The sequence below is a fragment of the Oncorhynchus gorbuscha genome, linkage group LG04 (genome assembly GCF_021184085.1).
Source record: "Oncorhynchus gorbuscha isolate QuinsamMale2020 ecotype Even-year linkage group LG04, OgorEven_v1.0, whole genome shotgun sequence".
Lineage (NCBI taxonomy): Eukaryota > Metazoa > Chordata > Actinopteri > Salmoniformes > Salmonidae > Oncorhynchus > Oncorhynchus gorbuscha.
Genome location: NC_060176.1, coordinates 11135040 through 11151674, shown reverse-complemented (window position 1 = coordinate 11151674; position 16635 = coordinate 11135040). Strand labels below are relative to the sequence as shown.

The following is a 16635-nucleotide window of genomic DNA, read 5'->3' as shown; positions in this document are numbered from 1 at the left end:
TATGTTATTATTATGTACTTTGTATGCTGCACAGGAGAATATGGCTAATACAGGGTGGAGTCAAGGAACAGGGTAAACCGATAAGAAATCGGAAGAAGGGAAGGGAGGGGAAGAGGGAGAGATGAGAGATGGGGAGATCGAGGCACTCAACCAAATCAGGGCATTGATTACAAAAGAAGTGAGTGCCTGGAGGGTGAGCATCTACTGCCAAGGCCTGTCAAACACACACAGACCAGAGGGGATGTAGATGCCCCACCATCATTTAGATCAAGTTCATCATATCAATCTAGATCCAATTTATCGTAGGCCTACTGTTACAGGCAGTGCCATACATTTCACTTTCATAAGACTTAAATTGCCTTCCTAGTGATCAATTAGCTTATTTACTCTGACATTTCATGTGTTGAGAAATTACATTCTCAAGGGGCATTGCAATAGCTATATTATTCACTCTGTTCCAGGGGAATTGGAGAGTATGGTGTGTAAATGGCTCGTGAAATGACCTCTACCTTCTTTGATGGTGTATACCAAGCAGGAATTGTGTCTCAGGGCTATGAAAGTGGAAGAAATTTTACCAGTAAGTATGGCTGAAATGTAAAGGAATATCTACTGTAAGCGATCTAAATCTGTTATGGTTCTGTAGTCATTATTTGCAATCTACAGTACAGTAAATGATACTGGTCACCAACAATTAATTTACTGTAAAATTTACATAACATTTTAGAAAACTGCACTTTATAGGTCTACATCAGCTTATTCCCCCATGCAGATTGGTATTGGGGCAAGCTGGCGGCTGCAAAATGACATAATGTCAATGAAAACCCTTGATGATCAAAGCATTGTTGAAGTTGCGTTGATGAAAGAGTTGCCTTGAGTTCAGAGGCGACAGTGTGACAGGTTAATTAATATTCATGCCAGAGATGATGATGATGGGAGAGAGAGAGGGGGGGGGGAGCAAGTGCTACGAGAGATGCAGTCAGGGGTATTGGAGTATTTGTTTGAGATCCAGTGTGTAGCTCTGAGTGGGCTGTAACCTACACTCCAAAAAAATGCTAGATTAAAAGCAACCCAATTTGGGTTATTTGGTAACCCTGCGCTGGGTAAATATTGGACAGACCACATGCTGGGTTATTTTGACCCAGACAGTTGGGTTGCGTTAATAACCCAACATGTTGGGTTGTTTGGATTAGCAAATATGGGTTAATTCAACCATCAATTTTTTTTAAATTCACTTTCATGCTGGGTCTTTTTTAATGTAATTCTAGGTTATGTTAAAGAGCCTTGGCCTATTATGGGTGTGGCTTTAATATAGTTATTTTTGGCCATCCATGAGAGTAAATGAGAGCAAATGAACCAGAATGACATATACTGGGTGGCTTAAAAAAAATCTGAAAGCCAGTGTGTTCAGTGTCTCAAGAACTGCAACATTGCTGGCTTTTTCATGCTCAACAGTTTCTTGTGTGTCTCAAGAATGGTCCATCACCCAAAGGGCATCTGTCCCGACTTCCGCCGAAGTCGGCCCCTCTCCTTGTTCGGGCGGCATTCGGCGGTCGACGTCACCGGCTTTCTAGCCATCGCCGCTACATTTATCCATTTGTTTTGTCTTGTTCCCTGCACATCTGGTTTTCATTCCCCAATCACACTACATGTATTTATTCCTCTGTTCACCCCCCATGTTTTTGTGTGAGATTGTTTCGTGTTACGTGTCTATGTTGACATGCTTTACTGGTATGCGTTTATTCCGTGTTTTATTTCACGAGGTATGTCATTGTGTTTATACAATATTATTGTGACTGTTTGCGCATTTGCACTTTTGCATTGGCTGGAGGTTTCGACGCATTGGCTGTTGGTTTCTCCTGCCTTAATAAAGTGTGCGCCTGTTCACAACTCTCTGCTCTCCTGCACCTGACTCCGCTCCCAGTACGCACGCCATTGACAGCATCCAGTCAACTTGACACAACTGTGGAAAGCGTTGGAGTCAACATGGGCCAGCATCACAGTGGAACGATTTTGACACCTTGCAAAGTCAATGCCCCAACAAATTGAGGCTGTTCTGAGGGCAGAAGTGTGCAACTCAATAATGTTAGTGTTTTGTACACTCAGTGTCAGTGAGAGAGATGCCAGACAGACAACTGAGTTCTGGGACAGAGAAAGCATTATCTTGCAGCCAAAAGGCTCACAATGAGACAGGAAGAGGCACATGGCCAGCATCGCTCCAAGGGCCAGCATATCAACTCCAATCTCATGGAGGTGTCATTGGCCTCAGTTATTATTGAGCACTCAAGGTTAAGGAATGGAAGATGGGTGAGACAAAAGTAGATGCTTCTGTATAAACCATCTTGTATGCATACAACCCAGTCTCTTTCGCACATTTTGTTTAAAACATTTAAAATGTAAAATTAGAGTAAAAATGTTTCTCAATTTTATATGGGCTAGCCTACTTATCAATATCAATTAAATGCTAGTCCACGTCATTAAATATTTGGCATGTGGTCAAATGAAGATGCGGAAATAAGATTAGGCTACACCAAGCTTTAATAGGCCTTCATAAAATAACAATTATTCGATGTTCTACAACACTAGGGACCGCTGGTGAGCCATGTCAGTCATGTTGCTACGGGTGGACGTGAGCGGTGAGTAAATCAACTTTTCGTATTGGCTATAACAGTCCTATAGCGAATACAGATTGAGTGTTAAAATTAACAGGCTCAAATAATCGGGGATGAACCAACGTTAATCACACAAAACATGTGAAGGTGGTAGGCTACAGCATGTGCGCGCGAGAAAAGTTAACCGTTTCTCAATCACGACTCCCAATTAATTTTCCACATGCAGTTGGGAGTCACTGACAACCTGTCGCCCATAGACTACCAACCAGACCAGGCTGAGACTACACATCTACAGACACCTATTCGCACATTTCCAGTTTGGTTAATTATGAGGCCACAAAGGCACACACATTCCCAGGTCTCTTTTTGTGGTGAATCAATCCCTCTCTCGACCCCTCTATATTAGCCATCTGAGACGGTTTCTGTAATTCTCAAAGGTCATGCTTATGAAATTAAGGGATAATAGTGATTGAGGTGAGGATAAGGATGGTGATTGTAGACTAACACCTAACTTGGTCGAACGAGGAGCGTACAATTTGGTGACTATGAAATCCCTTTTAAAAATTTGGCAACATTAAAGTGTACGGTTCCATCAACTGGCGGGAACCATAGCCCGAAAACGGATTTTGACTCCAGCTCGAGTACTTTGCACGGACTGCTGTCACGTCACCCCGCCCGTCTCCTCCCTGCAATCTTATTGCGACCATCCCTTTTGAGCGCATCTGAACTGGAGAGAGAGCGAGAGAAAAAAAGGAGAGAGCGAGAGAGATCCTAAATAGATTCAGGCACCAACATTACCTACCTGCTCGAGCGAAATACGGGGAGGACGCTCAAATACGCGCGCGTCCACGCGCACTCGCTGAGTAGCAAGACAATATAAGGCAGAAATAAAAAGCACAATTGGAATTGGAGTTTTCAACACGAAGGCTATTCCTTAAAAATTCAAATAGAAGAATACAGCTTGACTGAAAAAAGCAACAGCCATGCATCTGAACAGAGAAGAAGGGAACAGCAAAGGTGAGATAATGACCTCAATTTATATTTTCCATGCCAGACTGTCTGTCTCCCTTTTAGGCTAGTTTGTTTGAGGCTCTTGTGTTGGTTCAAAAACGCCCTTGAGTATGATTTGTTGGTCTCAAGTAATGATGCTGGGAGTCATCGCCATAACACAAGCAGCATGTTATTGCTGATTTGACGAGTGTCATCTCTATCAGCATGCATAGCCCATGATGTTGTTTACTCGTAACATTCCTTGTCATGTGCCTGGATGACATTCAACGGCTACATCATCGTTCATAGACCGCACCAAAGGCAATTGTGTAGATGGAATGACTACAATAAATGCTGGCAGCATGGAGACTCGGGTGTAAGATAAATATGCTTGTGCACTTGTTGTTCTCGCAGTATTGTTAACGTTAGCCTACATGTCGGAGTGTCACCGGTTTTCACGTCAGGTAAACTGAGCGGCAAAGCACACAAGGTCACCTCAACTCCTATCATGTCAACGGTTGTTTGTGCCCCTGTCTGAGAGAAAGAGGGAGAGAAGAGCATATTGTGGGTGGGTGTGTGTGTGGGGGGGGCACCTATTTAAGAAATGTATCCCACGTGCATCGGGGGATGACATGGAGAAGTAGTGGCCCTCATCCCGCCCCTAAGTGTCACCCCTGGTGGCCAGCAGTGGGCTGCACACCTTGACAGCAAACACCTGCTGCTCAGGGAGAGAAATGTGTGAACTGAATGATCCTCTGTGAAGACTGTCAGTGAAACGAGAAATGGCTGAAAACAGCTTTATTCATTCATGGACTCATTATGGCAGTGAAAAATGCACTTCCAATAAATCACCCAGTTCCAATAAATATTACTGGCTGTAGTCTGAATATATAAGAAGGCCTAGTTCTATAAACACTGTGTCCCTTTGAACATCCCTTTTGTGACAGATCACTTGCAAAATAGGCCTATATATTGAGGGTCATTTGTTGAGAGGATGGTGTCTGGAACAAGTGGGTTTCTGAACACTATACTCTATAAAATGACCTAAATTTGTTCATTGTCCATCATCCACTCTAGAATTACTGGCTTATTTACTTTTTCACCAAGTCTTCCAAAAAGTTCCTACACTACATGGTCAAAAATATGTGGACACCTGTTCGTCAAACATGTCATTCCAAAGTCATGGGAATAAATCTGGATTTGGTCCCCCCTTTTTCTGCCCTAACAGCCTTCACTCTTCTGGGAAGGCTTTCCACTAGATGTTGGAACATTGCTGTAGGAACTTGCTTCCATTCAGACACAAGAGCATTAGTGAGGTCGGCACTGATGTTGGGCGATTAGGCCTGGCTCGCAGTCTGCGTTCCAATTCATCCCGAAGGTGTTCGATGGGGATGAGTTCAGGGTACTGGGCAGGCCAGTCAAGTTCTTTCATACCGATCTCGACAAACCATTTCTGTATGGACCTCGCTTTGTGACGGGGGCATTTTCATTCTGAAACAGGAAAGGTCCTTCCCCAAACTGTTGCCACAAAGTTGGAAGCACAAAATCATCTAGAATGTCATTGTATGTTGTACAGTTAAGATTTCCCTTCACTGGAACTAAGGTGCCTAGCCCGATCCATGAAAAACAGTCCCAGACCATTATTCTTCCTCCACCAAACTTTACAGTTGGCACTATGCATTGGGGCAGAATTGGGGAGAATGCGTTTCCACTGCTCCAGAGTCCAATGGCGGAGAGCTTTACACCCCTCCAACTGACGCTTGACATTACGCATGGTGATCTTAGACTTGTGTGCAGCTGCTCGGCCATGGAAACCCATTTCATGAAGCTCCCGATAAACAGCCTTGTGCTGACATTGCTTCCAGAGGCAGTTTGGAACTCAGTAGTGAGTGTTGTAACTGAGGACAGACAATTGTTATGCGCTACGCGCTTCAGCACTCGGCGGTCCTGTTCTGTGAGCTTGTGTGGCCTATTATTAGTGTATGAATTATGATGCCATGATATGTGCCTGTATTAGAGGTCGACCGATTAATCGGAATCGCTGATTAATTCGGGCCGATTCCAAGTTTTCATAACAATCGGAAATTCGGTATTTTTGGATGCCGATTTGGCCGATTTGTATTTTTTTAACACCTTTATTTAATCTTTATTTAACTAGGAAAGTCAGTTAAGAACACATTCTTATCGTTGTTCCAATGTGTACCTAACCATAAACATCAATGCCTTTCTTAAAATCAACACACAGAAGTATATATTTTTAAACCTGCATATTTAGCTAAAATAAATCCAGGTTAGCAGGCAATATTAACCAGTTGAAATTGTGTCACTTCTCTTGCGTTCATTGCACGCAGAGTCAGGGTATATGCAACCGTTTAGGCCGCCTAATTTGCCAGAATTTTACGTAATTAGGACATAACATTGAAGGTTGTGCAATGTAACAGGAATATTTGGACTTATGGATGCCACCTGTTAGATAAAATATGGAACGGTTCCGTATTTCACTGAAAGAATAAACGTCTTGTTTTCGAGATGATAATTTCCGGATTCAACCATATTAATGACCTAAGGCTCATATTTCTGTGTGTTATCATGTTATAACTAAGTCTATGATTTGATAGAGCAGTCTGACTGAGCGATGGTAGGCAGCAGCAGGCTCGTAAGCATTCATTCAAACAGCACTTTCGTGCCTATCAACTCCCGAGATTAGGCTGGTGTAACCGATGTGAAATGGCTAGCTAGTTAGCGGGGTGCGCGCTAATAGCGTTTCAAACGTCACTCGCTCTGAGACTTGGAGTGGTTGTTCCCCTTGCTCCGCAAGGGCCGCGGCTTTTGTGGAGCGATGGGTAACGCTGCTTCGAGGGTGGCTGTTGTCGTTGTGTTCCTGGTTCAAGCCCAGGTAGGAGCGAGGAGAGGGACGGAAGCTATACTGTTACACTGGCAATACTAAAGTGCCTATAAGAACATCCAATAGTCAAAGGTATATGAAATACAAATCGTATAGAGAGAAATAGTCCTATAATTCCTATAATAACTACAACCTAAAACTTCTTACCTGGGAATATTGAACACTCATGTTAAAAGGAACCACCAGCTTTCATATGTTCTCATGTTGTGAGAACGGAACTTAAACATTAGCTTTCTTACATGGCACATATTTCACTTTTACTTTCTTCTCCAACACTTTGTTTTTGCATTATTTAAACCAAATTGAACATGTTTCATTTTATTTGAGGCTAAATTGATTTTATTGATTTTATATTAAGTTAAAATAAGTGTTCATTCATTATTGTTGTGATTGTCATTATTACAACAACAAAAAAATTGTCCAATTAATTGGCATCGGCCCCCTTGGTCCTCCAATAATCGGTATCGGTATCCGCGTTGAAAAATCATAATCGGTCGACCTCTAGCCTGTATCCCGTGTACTGTGTTGTAAGTTTTATGTCCTAGGCATGTAAGTGCAGTATATTGAGATGTGTGATTTACAACAGTAAAAATGACACCCTCAATTAAAATGACAATTGAATAGGTAAAGGGGTATGCTAAATAACCTATGCAGAAAAATATACATATTTTTTTATTTAGAAATTTGCAAAATGGTTAAGACTCAGATTGTGTGAAAAAGCTTTGTCAGGTATTTGAAATACTTTGTGCCCCTGGCAGCTTTGGGCAGAATCTAACTATTTCATTACAGGGATAAGTGTAGGCAGCTTTTCCTCTCCTCACAAGGCCACTGGCACTGCAGTGGATGTGTGAAAATACACATAGTCATGGAATGCTCTGTCTCCCTTTCCCTGTCTCGGGTGGGGCGAAAGGTCTATATTAGACAAGTGTTTTACTGGCAGGTTTCATGGATGGTTGTTGGCATAATTCATGTTTGCCTATAGATGTATCATAATATATTTTCTAATCGTATGATTCTATCTATAACAAGTGGGGAAAAGAACAACATGACACAGGTAGGCCTGAATATCATGAACAGTCAAATAATATTTTTTTAAGCTGATTAATTTTAGCACAATTATGTCAAATTGCACCACACACTGAATGGCCAATATGACAGATGATGGTGTGTTTATTACACAGCAATCCTTTCCAATACAGATGTCTGTCCCTCCGTTATTAGTGCTACAAGGCTGTGGAATCCAGAATGTCCAGCATGTCTTAATTCCACTCTGGAATGGTTTCCACCAATCCATCTCTCAGTAGGGAATCTATTTCCCATCAGGAATGGTTCCCTGATAGGCAGCCTGTGCTGTGCTGTGGGGGGATCCCTGCAGTGGCAGGTGATCTGACATCGGCACACACTGGAGCTATTGACTCTGGTTAATCTCAGCCCTAGGTAAAGATTAGACAACATCTGAGCCCTAACTCGCTTATCAGACAACAGCAATAACTACATGTAGTCTTGAATTCTTCAACCGCCACTACCAATGGCCTTTCAGTGGAAAAGCAGTTTTAGGGGGTTGTAGGTTTTGGTCAGTGGGGTTAGGTGGAAGCTCAACGCGGTGATAAATATTTTCTGATGAAATTCCTACCATTATTTATAGAGGTCACAAAGCCAAGGAAAAAAGTATAGAAGGTTTCTCAGTGATTTCAGAATCTTGAGCCTGCTTGCGGCCAAAATCTAAAACATACCATTAATAATGCTATGATAAATGTCATATTAATGGTATACAGTTGAAGTCGGACGTTTACATACACCTTAGCCAAATACATTTAAACTCAATTTTTCACAATTCCTGACATTTAATCGTAGTAACAAAATCCCTGGCTTAGGTCAGTTAGAATCACCACTTCATTTTAAGAATGTGAAATGTCAGAATAATAATAGAGAGTGATTTATTTCAGCTTTTATTTCTTTCATCACATTCCCAGTGGGTCAGAAGTTTACATACACTCAATTAATATTTCGTAGCATTGCCTTTAAATTGTTTAACTTTGGTCAAATGTTTTGGGTAGCCTTCCACAAGCTTCCCACAATAAGTTGGGTGAATTTTAGCCCATTCCATCTGACAGAGCTGGTGTAACTGAGTCAGGTTTGTAGGCCTCAATGCTCGCACACGCTTTTTCAGTTCTGCCCTGTCATGTTCGTTATAGCGATGAGACCAAGGCGCAGCATGATGAGAATACATCTTCTTTAATGGAACGAAGAAACTTAAACAAACTTACAAAAACAACAAAACGAACGTGAAGCTATAATAATAGTGCTGACACAGGCAACTAAACATAGACATACAAAACACCTAGACTAGTAAACAACCCCATAAACATATAAAAACCCTAGACAGGACAAAAACACAACAAACCACCCCTTGTCACACCCTGACCTAACCAAAATAATAAAGAAAACAAAGATAACTAAGGCCAGGGTGTGACATGCCCACACATTTTCTATAGGATTGAGGTAAGTGCTTTGTGATGGCCACTCCAATAGCTTGAATTTGTCCTTAAGCCATTAGGTCATTGTCCATTTGGAAGAACCATTTGTGACCAAGCTTTAACTTCCTGACTGATGTCTTGAGATGTTGCTTCAATATATACACATACTTTTCCTCCCTCATGATACCATCTATTCGGAAGTTTTTTGTGAAGAGCACCAGTCCCTCCTGCAGCAAATCACCCCCACAATATGATGCTGCCACCACGTGCTTCATGGTTGGGATGTTGTTCTTCGGCTTGCAAGCATCCCCCTTTTTCCTCCAACATAGCGATGGTCATTAAGGCCAAACAGTTCTATTTTTGTTTCATCAGACCAGAGGATATTTCTCTAAAAAGTATGATCTTTGTCCCCATGTGCAGTTGCAAACCATAGTCTGGCTTTTTTATGGCGGTTTTGGAGCAGTGGCTTCTTCCTTGCTGAGCGGCCTTTCAGGTTATGTCGATATAGGACTCGTTTTACTGTGGATATAGATATTTTTGTATCTGTTTCCTCCAGCATCTTCACAAGGTCCTTTACTGTTGTTCTGGGGTTGATTTGCACTTTTCACACCAAAGTATATTAATCTCTAGGAGACAGAACACGTCTCCTTCCTGAGTGGTATGACGGCTGCATGGTCCCATGCTGTTTCATACTATTGTTTGTACAGATGAACGTGGTACCTTCTGGCATTTGGAAATTGCTCCCAAGGGTGAACAATACTTGTGGAGGTCTACAATTTATTTTCTGAGTTCTTGGCTGATTTATTTAAATTTTCCAATGATATCAAGCAAAGAGGCACTGAGTGTGAAGGTAGGCCTTGAAATACATCCACAGGTACACCTCCAATTGACTCAAATGATGTCAATTAGCCTATCAGAAGCTTCTAAAGCCATGACATCATTTTCTGTAATTTTCCAAGCTGTGTAAAGGCACAGTCAACTTAGTGTATGTTAACTTCTGACCCACTGGAATTGTGATACAGTGAATTATAAGTGAAATAATCTGTCTGTAAACAATTGTTGGAAAAATTACTTGTGTCATGCACAAAGTAGATGTCCTAACCGACTTGCTAAAACTCTAGTTTGTTTACAAGACATGGAGTGGTGTGGATGAAAAAAAGGTTTTAATGACTCCAACATAAGTGTATAAGTGTATTGATGGAGGGTTTATCACCTTTATCCATCCTGTTTATTAGTATTCCTGCAGGGTGTCTCTGTCATAGCAGAGCAATAATCCAAACACTGGAAGAAGGTCAGAGGTATTGTGTTAGATGTCAGGACGTTTATCTAACGTGTTCAGGTCTCCCATGTTAGATAAGTTAGATCAGGGTAATACTTCTTCACTGGAAAATAAACTGCCACTCCTCTCAAAGCATTGTGGTCATTATGCATATACAATACATTCATTATCAGTTTAGATCTAGTTACGTTCACAAAGTCTGTGTTTTTGGACATGGACGACTCACATAACCGCCTGTACTGCAGATACACTCCATGCCCTTTTTATGACCTTTACCTGATGTGTTCTAGTGTGGATGGAATCTGTGATAGCCTGGCTGCAGAGTGTCTGTAATGGCTGTCTAGTGTGCCTTGTCTCATGTGGGCTGGATCGTTGATAGTGGAGGACAGTGAAATGGTTTCACTCTACTGTGTCTTTAGTGATCTGGGAGTTTGCCATGGCATCGCTCTAGTTCTATCATCTGCTCTGTGGATAAGAGATGTTCTGGCAGATTGTAGCACCATGACTCTGTCAGGGCCAGACACAGAGGAGAGACGGTGAGGGAGGGAGACAGTAGGCATGGAGGGAGGGAGACAGTAGGCATGGAGGGAGGGAGGGAGACAGTAGGCATGGAGGGAGGGAGGGAGACAGTATGCATGGAGGGAGGGAGACAGTAGGGAAGGAGGGAGGGAGACAGTAGGCATGGAGGGAGGGAGACAGTAGGCATGGATGGAGGGAGGGAGGGAGGGAGGGAGACAGTAGGCATGGAGGGAGGGAGACAGTAGGCATGGATGGAGGGAGGGAGGGAGGGAGACAGTAGGCATGGATGGAGGGAGGGAGGGAGGGAGACAGTAGGGAAGGAGGGAGACAGTAGGCATGGAGGGAGGGAGACAGTAGGGAAGGAGGGAGGGAGACAGTAGGGAAGGAGGGAGGGAGACAGTAGGGAAGGAGGGAGGGAGACAGTAGGGAAGGAGGGAGGGAGACAGTAGGCATGGAGGGAGGGAGACAGTAGGCATGGATGGAGGGAGGGAGGGAGACAGTAGGCATGGATGGAGGGAGGGAGGGAGACAGTAGGGAAGGAGGGAGACAGTAGGCATGGAGGGAGGGAGACAGTAGGGAAGGAGGGAGGGAGACAGTAGGGAAGGAGGGAGGGAGACAGTAGGGAAGGAGGGAGGGAGACAGTAGGGAAGGAGGGAGGGAGACAGTAGGGAAGGAGGGAGGGAGACAGTAGGGAAGGAGGGAGGGAGGGGACAAACGGGGAGAAGGATGCACACACATTGGTCAGTCATGCTGAGGAGCTTTTTCCATCCCAGCAGTTTGTAAACGTCTGAGGTAATTGCCTATTAATACCAGTATCCAGATCCATTGTCAAATGTCTTGTTAATATTACATTCCTTAGAAGGAGAAATAATGAGCTCCAATCATCTGACTTATCAGTGTTTTATATGAGGAGAGGGAGGAGGAGCTGAAAAGAGGGAGAGTAGAGAGAGAGATGGAGGGAGGGAGGGAGGGAGGGAGGGAGGAAAAAGCAGCTATTAGTCAGGTGCTGGCAATAATAGTCATCTGAAATGAATGTATTTTTATCCAGTGGTGGTATAACTCTGGTGTGTAATGGGGGAAGGCACAGAGATCAGTTCCTCTCACTATCATACAGACTCAGGAAGTACAGAGACTGGAAGGCAGGATTGGAGAAGATGTGGTTCTGTTTGTTTTTACACAAAAGGCAAAGATGAGACAGAAAGATGGGAAATCAGACTGGTAAACATATAAAGAAAGTGAGACTTGTGATACTAGGGCAATGTGATTTGAGAGAGACAGAAAGTGAGAAAAGCATGGATGGGAAGCAGGGCATGGAATGGTGTTTTGCCTGGGTCAGACATTGTCCCACACAGCCTCAGTAAACCATCACATTGATTAACCAAGACGGAGCCTGACTTGGATTGAAGGGAATTTAGATTCAAGAGGAAAGGAGAGAGGTATGCGTGTGTGTTCGTGCACGCGTGTAAGTGGGTAAATTAGGATGGGCGTATGCTTACACATGTGTGTCTCTACTATTACATAACACTCTCTGGTTCACTAGAGACTGTGATGTCTCTACTGTTACATAACACTCTGGTTCACTAGAGACCGTGATGTCTCTACTGTTACATAACACTCTGGTTCACTAGAGACCGTGATGTCTCTACTGTTACATAACACTCTGGTTCACTAGAGACCGTGATGTCGCTACTGTTACATAACACTCTGGTTCACTAGAGACTGTGATGTCTCTACTGTTACATAACACTCTGGTTCACTAGAGACCGTGATGTCTCTACTGTTACATAACACTCTGGTTCACTAGAGACCGTGATGTCTCTACTGTTACATAACACTCTGGTTCACTAGAGATGGTGGTGTCTCTACTGTTACATAACACTCTGGTTCACTAGAGACGGTGGTGTCTCTACCGTTACATAACACTCTGGTTCACTAGAGATGGTGGTGTCTCTACTGTTACATAACACTCTGGTTCACTAGAGATGGTGGTGTCTCTACTGTTACATAACACTCTGGTTCACTAGAGATGGTGGTGTCTCTACTGTTACATAACACTCTGGTTCACTAGAGACGGTGGTGTCTCTTATGTGCACGACTCAAGTCACCATCTCTCCTCTCTTCCCCCAGTGACCCTCTTGTCCTCAGCTCGGGCTCTCCTACTTGCTCTTCCCCTTGCCACCACTGCCTCCCTATCTTCTTGTCTAATGATTATCCACAAGTAGATGCATACATTCAGGCAGAGCACCAGGAAGGGAAAAGGTAATGATGGAATCTGGTGAGGCGCAGGCGAGAAACTCTCTCAGCAGCAAGTGTTTGTTGAGAATGATATAAGTGGAAAAAAGGTTTATGGAGAAAGATGGAAAATGAGAATTGGAGATAGAGGGAGGGAGAGGGGGTCAGTACCTCTCAGAAGTGAGTGCTTTTAAAGAGACAGAAAAGAGAGAGAATGTATGCCTTTTAATCAGTGAGCTCATTGAAGGCGTGTTGGTTCCCAGAGGCTCTACATGGACAGTAAAATAGAGAGAGAGGAAGGGAATGAGGGAGGGAAACGGGAGGGGTGATGCATTGTTTTGTTTCTATTTATAAAAGTTCTTAGCTCCATTTGTTTTGGATGTTGATAATGGTAATGGACTGCATTTATGTGTATTTTACTGTATCAGACCAAATCAAAATGTATTGGTTGAGTACACAGATTTTAAGTTGTTATTGCAGGTGCAGCAAAATGCTTATGTTTCTAGCTCCAACAGTGCAGTAATATCTAGTAATACAATAATAAAGACATAATCCCCAAAGTAAAAAAAAAATATATGATTCAGAAATATCAGACAAGCAATGTTAGTGTCCGGAATATACAGTTGAAGTCGGAAGTTTACATACACCTTAGCCAAATACATTTAAACTCAGATTTTCACAATTCCTGACATTTAATCCAAGAACAAAATACCCTGTTTTATGTCAGTTAGATCACCACTTTATTATAAGAATTTGAAATGTCTGAATAATAGTAGAGAGAATGATTTATTTACATTTTTCTTTCTTCACATTCCCAGTGGGTCAGAAGTTTACATACACTCAATTAGTATTGGTAGCATTGCCTTTAAATTGTTTAACTTAGGTCAAACATTTCAGGTAGCCTTCCACAAGCTTCCCGCAATAAGTTGGGTAAATTTTGGCCCATTCCTCCTGTCAGAGCTGGTGTAACTGAGTCAGGTTTGCAGGCCTCCTTGCTCACACACGCTTTTTCAGTCCTGTCCACACATTGTCTATGGGATTGAGGTCAGGGCTTTGTGATGGCCACTCCAATACCTTGACTTTGTTGTCCTTAAGCCATTTTGCCACAACTTTGGAAGTATGCTTGGGGTCATTGTCCATTTGGAAGACCCATTTGCGACCAAACTTTAACTTATTGACTGATGTTTTGAGATGTTGCTTCAGTATATACACATCATTTTGTGAAGTGCATCTGTCCCTCCTGCAGCAAAGCACCCCACAACATGATGCTGCCATCCCTGTGCTTCACGTTTGGGATGGTGTTCTTCGGCTTGCAAGCCTCCCCTTTTGTCCTCCAAACATAGCGATTGTCATTATGGCCAAACAGCTCTATTTTTGTTTCATCAGACCAGAGGACATTTCTCCAAAAAGTACGATCTTTGTCCCCATGTGCAGTTGCAAACCGTAGTCTGGCTTTTTTTATGGCGGTTTTGGAGCAGTGACTTCTTCTATGCTGAGCAGCCTTTCAAGTTATGTCGATATAGGACTCGTTTTACTGTGGATATAGATCCTTTTGTACCTGTTTCCTCCAGCATCTTCACAAGGTTCTTTGCTGTTGTTTTGGGATTGATTTGCACTTTATGCACCAAAGTACGTTAATCTCTAGGAGACAGAACGCGTCTCCTTCCTGAGTGGTATGACGGCTGCGTGGTCCGTTGTTTGTACAGATGAACGTAGTACCTTCAGGCGTTTGGAAATGAACCAGACTTGTGGAGGTCTACAATTTTTTTCTGAGGTCTTGGCTGAATTCTTTTGATTTCCCCATGCTGTGAAGCAAAGAGGCACTGAGTTTGAAGGTAGGCCTTGAAATACATCCACAGGTACACCTTCAATAGACTCAAATGATGTCAAATAGCCTTTCAGGAGCTTCTAAAGCCATGACATCATTTTCTGGAATTTTCCAAACTGCTAAAAAGGCACAGTCAACTTAGTGTATGTAAACTTCTGACCCAGTTGAATTGTGATACAGTGAAATAATCTGTCTGTAAACAATTGTTGGAAAAATGACATGCACAAAGTAGATGTCCTAACCGACTTGTCAAAACGATAGTTTGTTAACAAGAATTTTGTGGAGTGCTTGAAAAATGACTCCAACCTAAGTGTATGTAAACTTCCGAATAGATGGCATCATGAGGGAGGAACATTATGTGGAGATATTGAAGCAACATTTTAAAGCATCAGTCAGGAAGTCAAAGCTTGATGGAAAATGGGTCTTCCAAATGGACAATGACCCCAAACATACTTCCAAAGTTGTGGCAAAATATTTAAGGACTCAAAGTCAAGGTATTAGGGTGGCCATCACAAAGCCCTGACCTCAATCCTATAGGAAATGTGTGGCCAGAACTGGAATAGTGTATACGAGCAAGGAGGCCAACAAACCTGACTCAGTTACACCAGCTCTGTCAGAAGGAATGGGCTAAAATTCACCCAACTTATTGTGGGAGGCTTATGGAAGCTACCCGAAATGTTTGACCCAAGTTAAACAATTTAAAAGCAATGCCACATTACTAATTGAATGTCTGTAAACCTCTGACCCACTGGAAATGTGATGAAAGAAATAAAAGCTGAAATAAATCAGGCAGTCTCTATGGGGTACCACAGGGTTTAGATCTCGGGCTGACTCTTTTCTCTGTATATATTATCGATGTCGCTCTTGCTGCGGGTGATTCCCTGATCCACCTCTATGCAGACGACACCATTCTGTATACATCTGGCCTTTCTTTGGACACTGTTAACTAACCTCCAAACGAGCTTCACTGCCATACAACACTCCTACTGTGGCCTCCAACTGCTCTTAAACGCTAGTAAAACCAAATGCATGCTCTTCAACCGTTCGCTGCCCGCACCCACCCGCCCGCCTAGCATCACTACTCTGAACGGTTCTGACTTAGAATATGTGGACAACTGCAAATACCTAGGTGTCTGGCTAGACTGTAAACTCTCCTTCCAAACTCATATTAAACATATTCAATCAAAAAGTAAATCTTGAATTGGCCTCCTATTTTGCAAAAAAGCCTCCTTCACTCATGCTGCCAAACATACCCTCGTAAAACTGACTGTCCTATCTATCCTCGAATTTGGCGATGTCATTTACAAAATCACTTCCAATACTCTACTCAGCAAACTGGATGCAGTCTATCACAGCGCCATCCATTTTGTCACCAAAGCCCCATATACCACTGCGACCTGTATGCTCTAGTTGGCTGACCCTCGCTACATATTTATTGCCAGAACCACTGGCTCCAGGTCATCTATAAGTCTTTGCTAGATAAAGCTCCAACCTTATCTCAGCTCACTGGTCACGATAACAACACGCACCCGTAGCACGCGCTCCAGCAGGTATATCTCACTGGTCATCCCCAAAGCCAACACCTGCTTTGGCCACCTTTCCTTCCAGTTCTCTGCTGCCAATGACTGGAACAAATTGCAAAAATCGCTGAATCTGGAAACTTATATTTCCCTCACTAACTTTAAACATCAGCTATCTGAGCAACTAACTGATCGCTGCAGCTGTACATAGCCCATCTGTAAATAGCCCACCCAATCTACCTACCTCATCCCCATATTGTTTTTTTGGTACTATTC

At 42.8% G+C, this 16635-nt stretch overlaps 1 protein-coding gene across 1 annotated transcript in view; it reads left to right on the top strand.

Moving 5' to 3' along the window:
• The first annotated feature begins 3368 nt into the window (after nt 1-3368).
• LOC124033645 (synaptotagmin-7-like) overlaps nt 3369-16635 on the top strand; it is a 123764-nt gene continuing 110497 nt past the window's right edge. Inside the window, exon 1 of the mRNA XM_046345788.1 lies at nt 3369-3626. Within this exon, the coding sequence (XP_046201744.1) occupies nt 3593-3626 (34 nt within the window). The 5' untranslated portion in view covers nt 3369-3592. The remainder of the gene's footprint in view (nt 3627-16635) is intronic.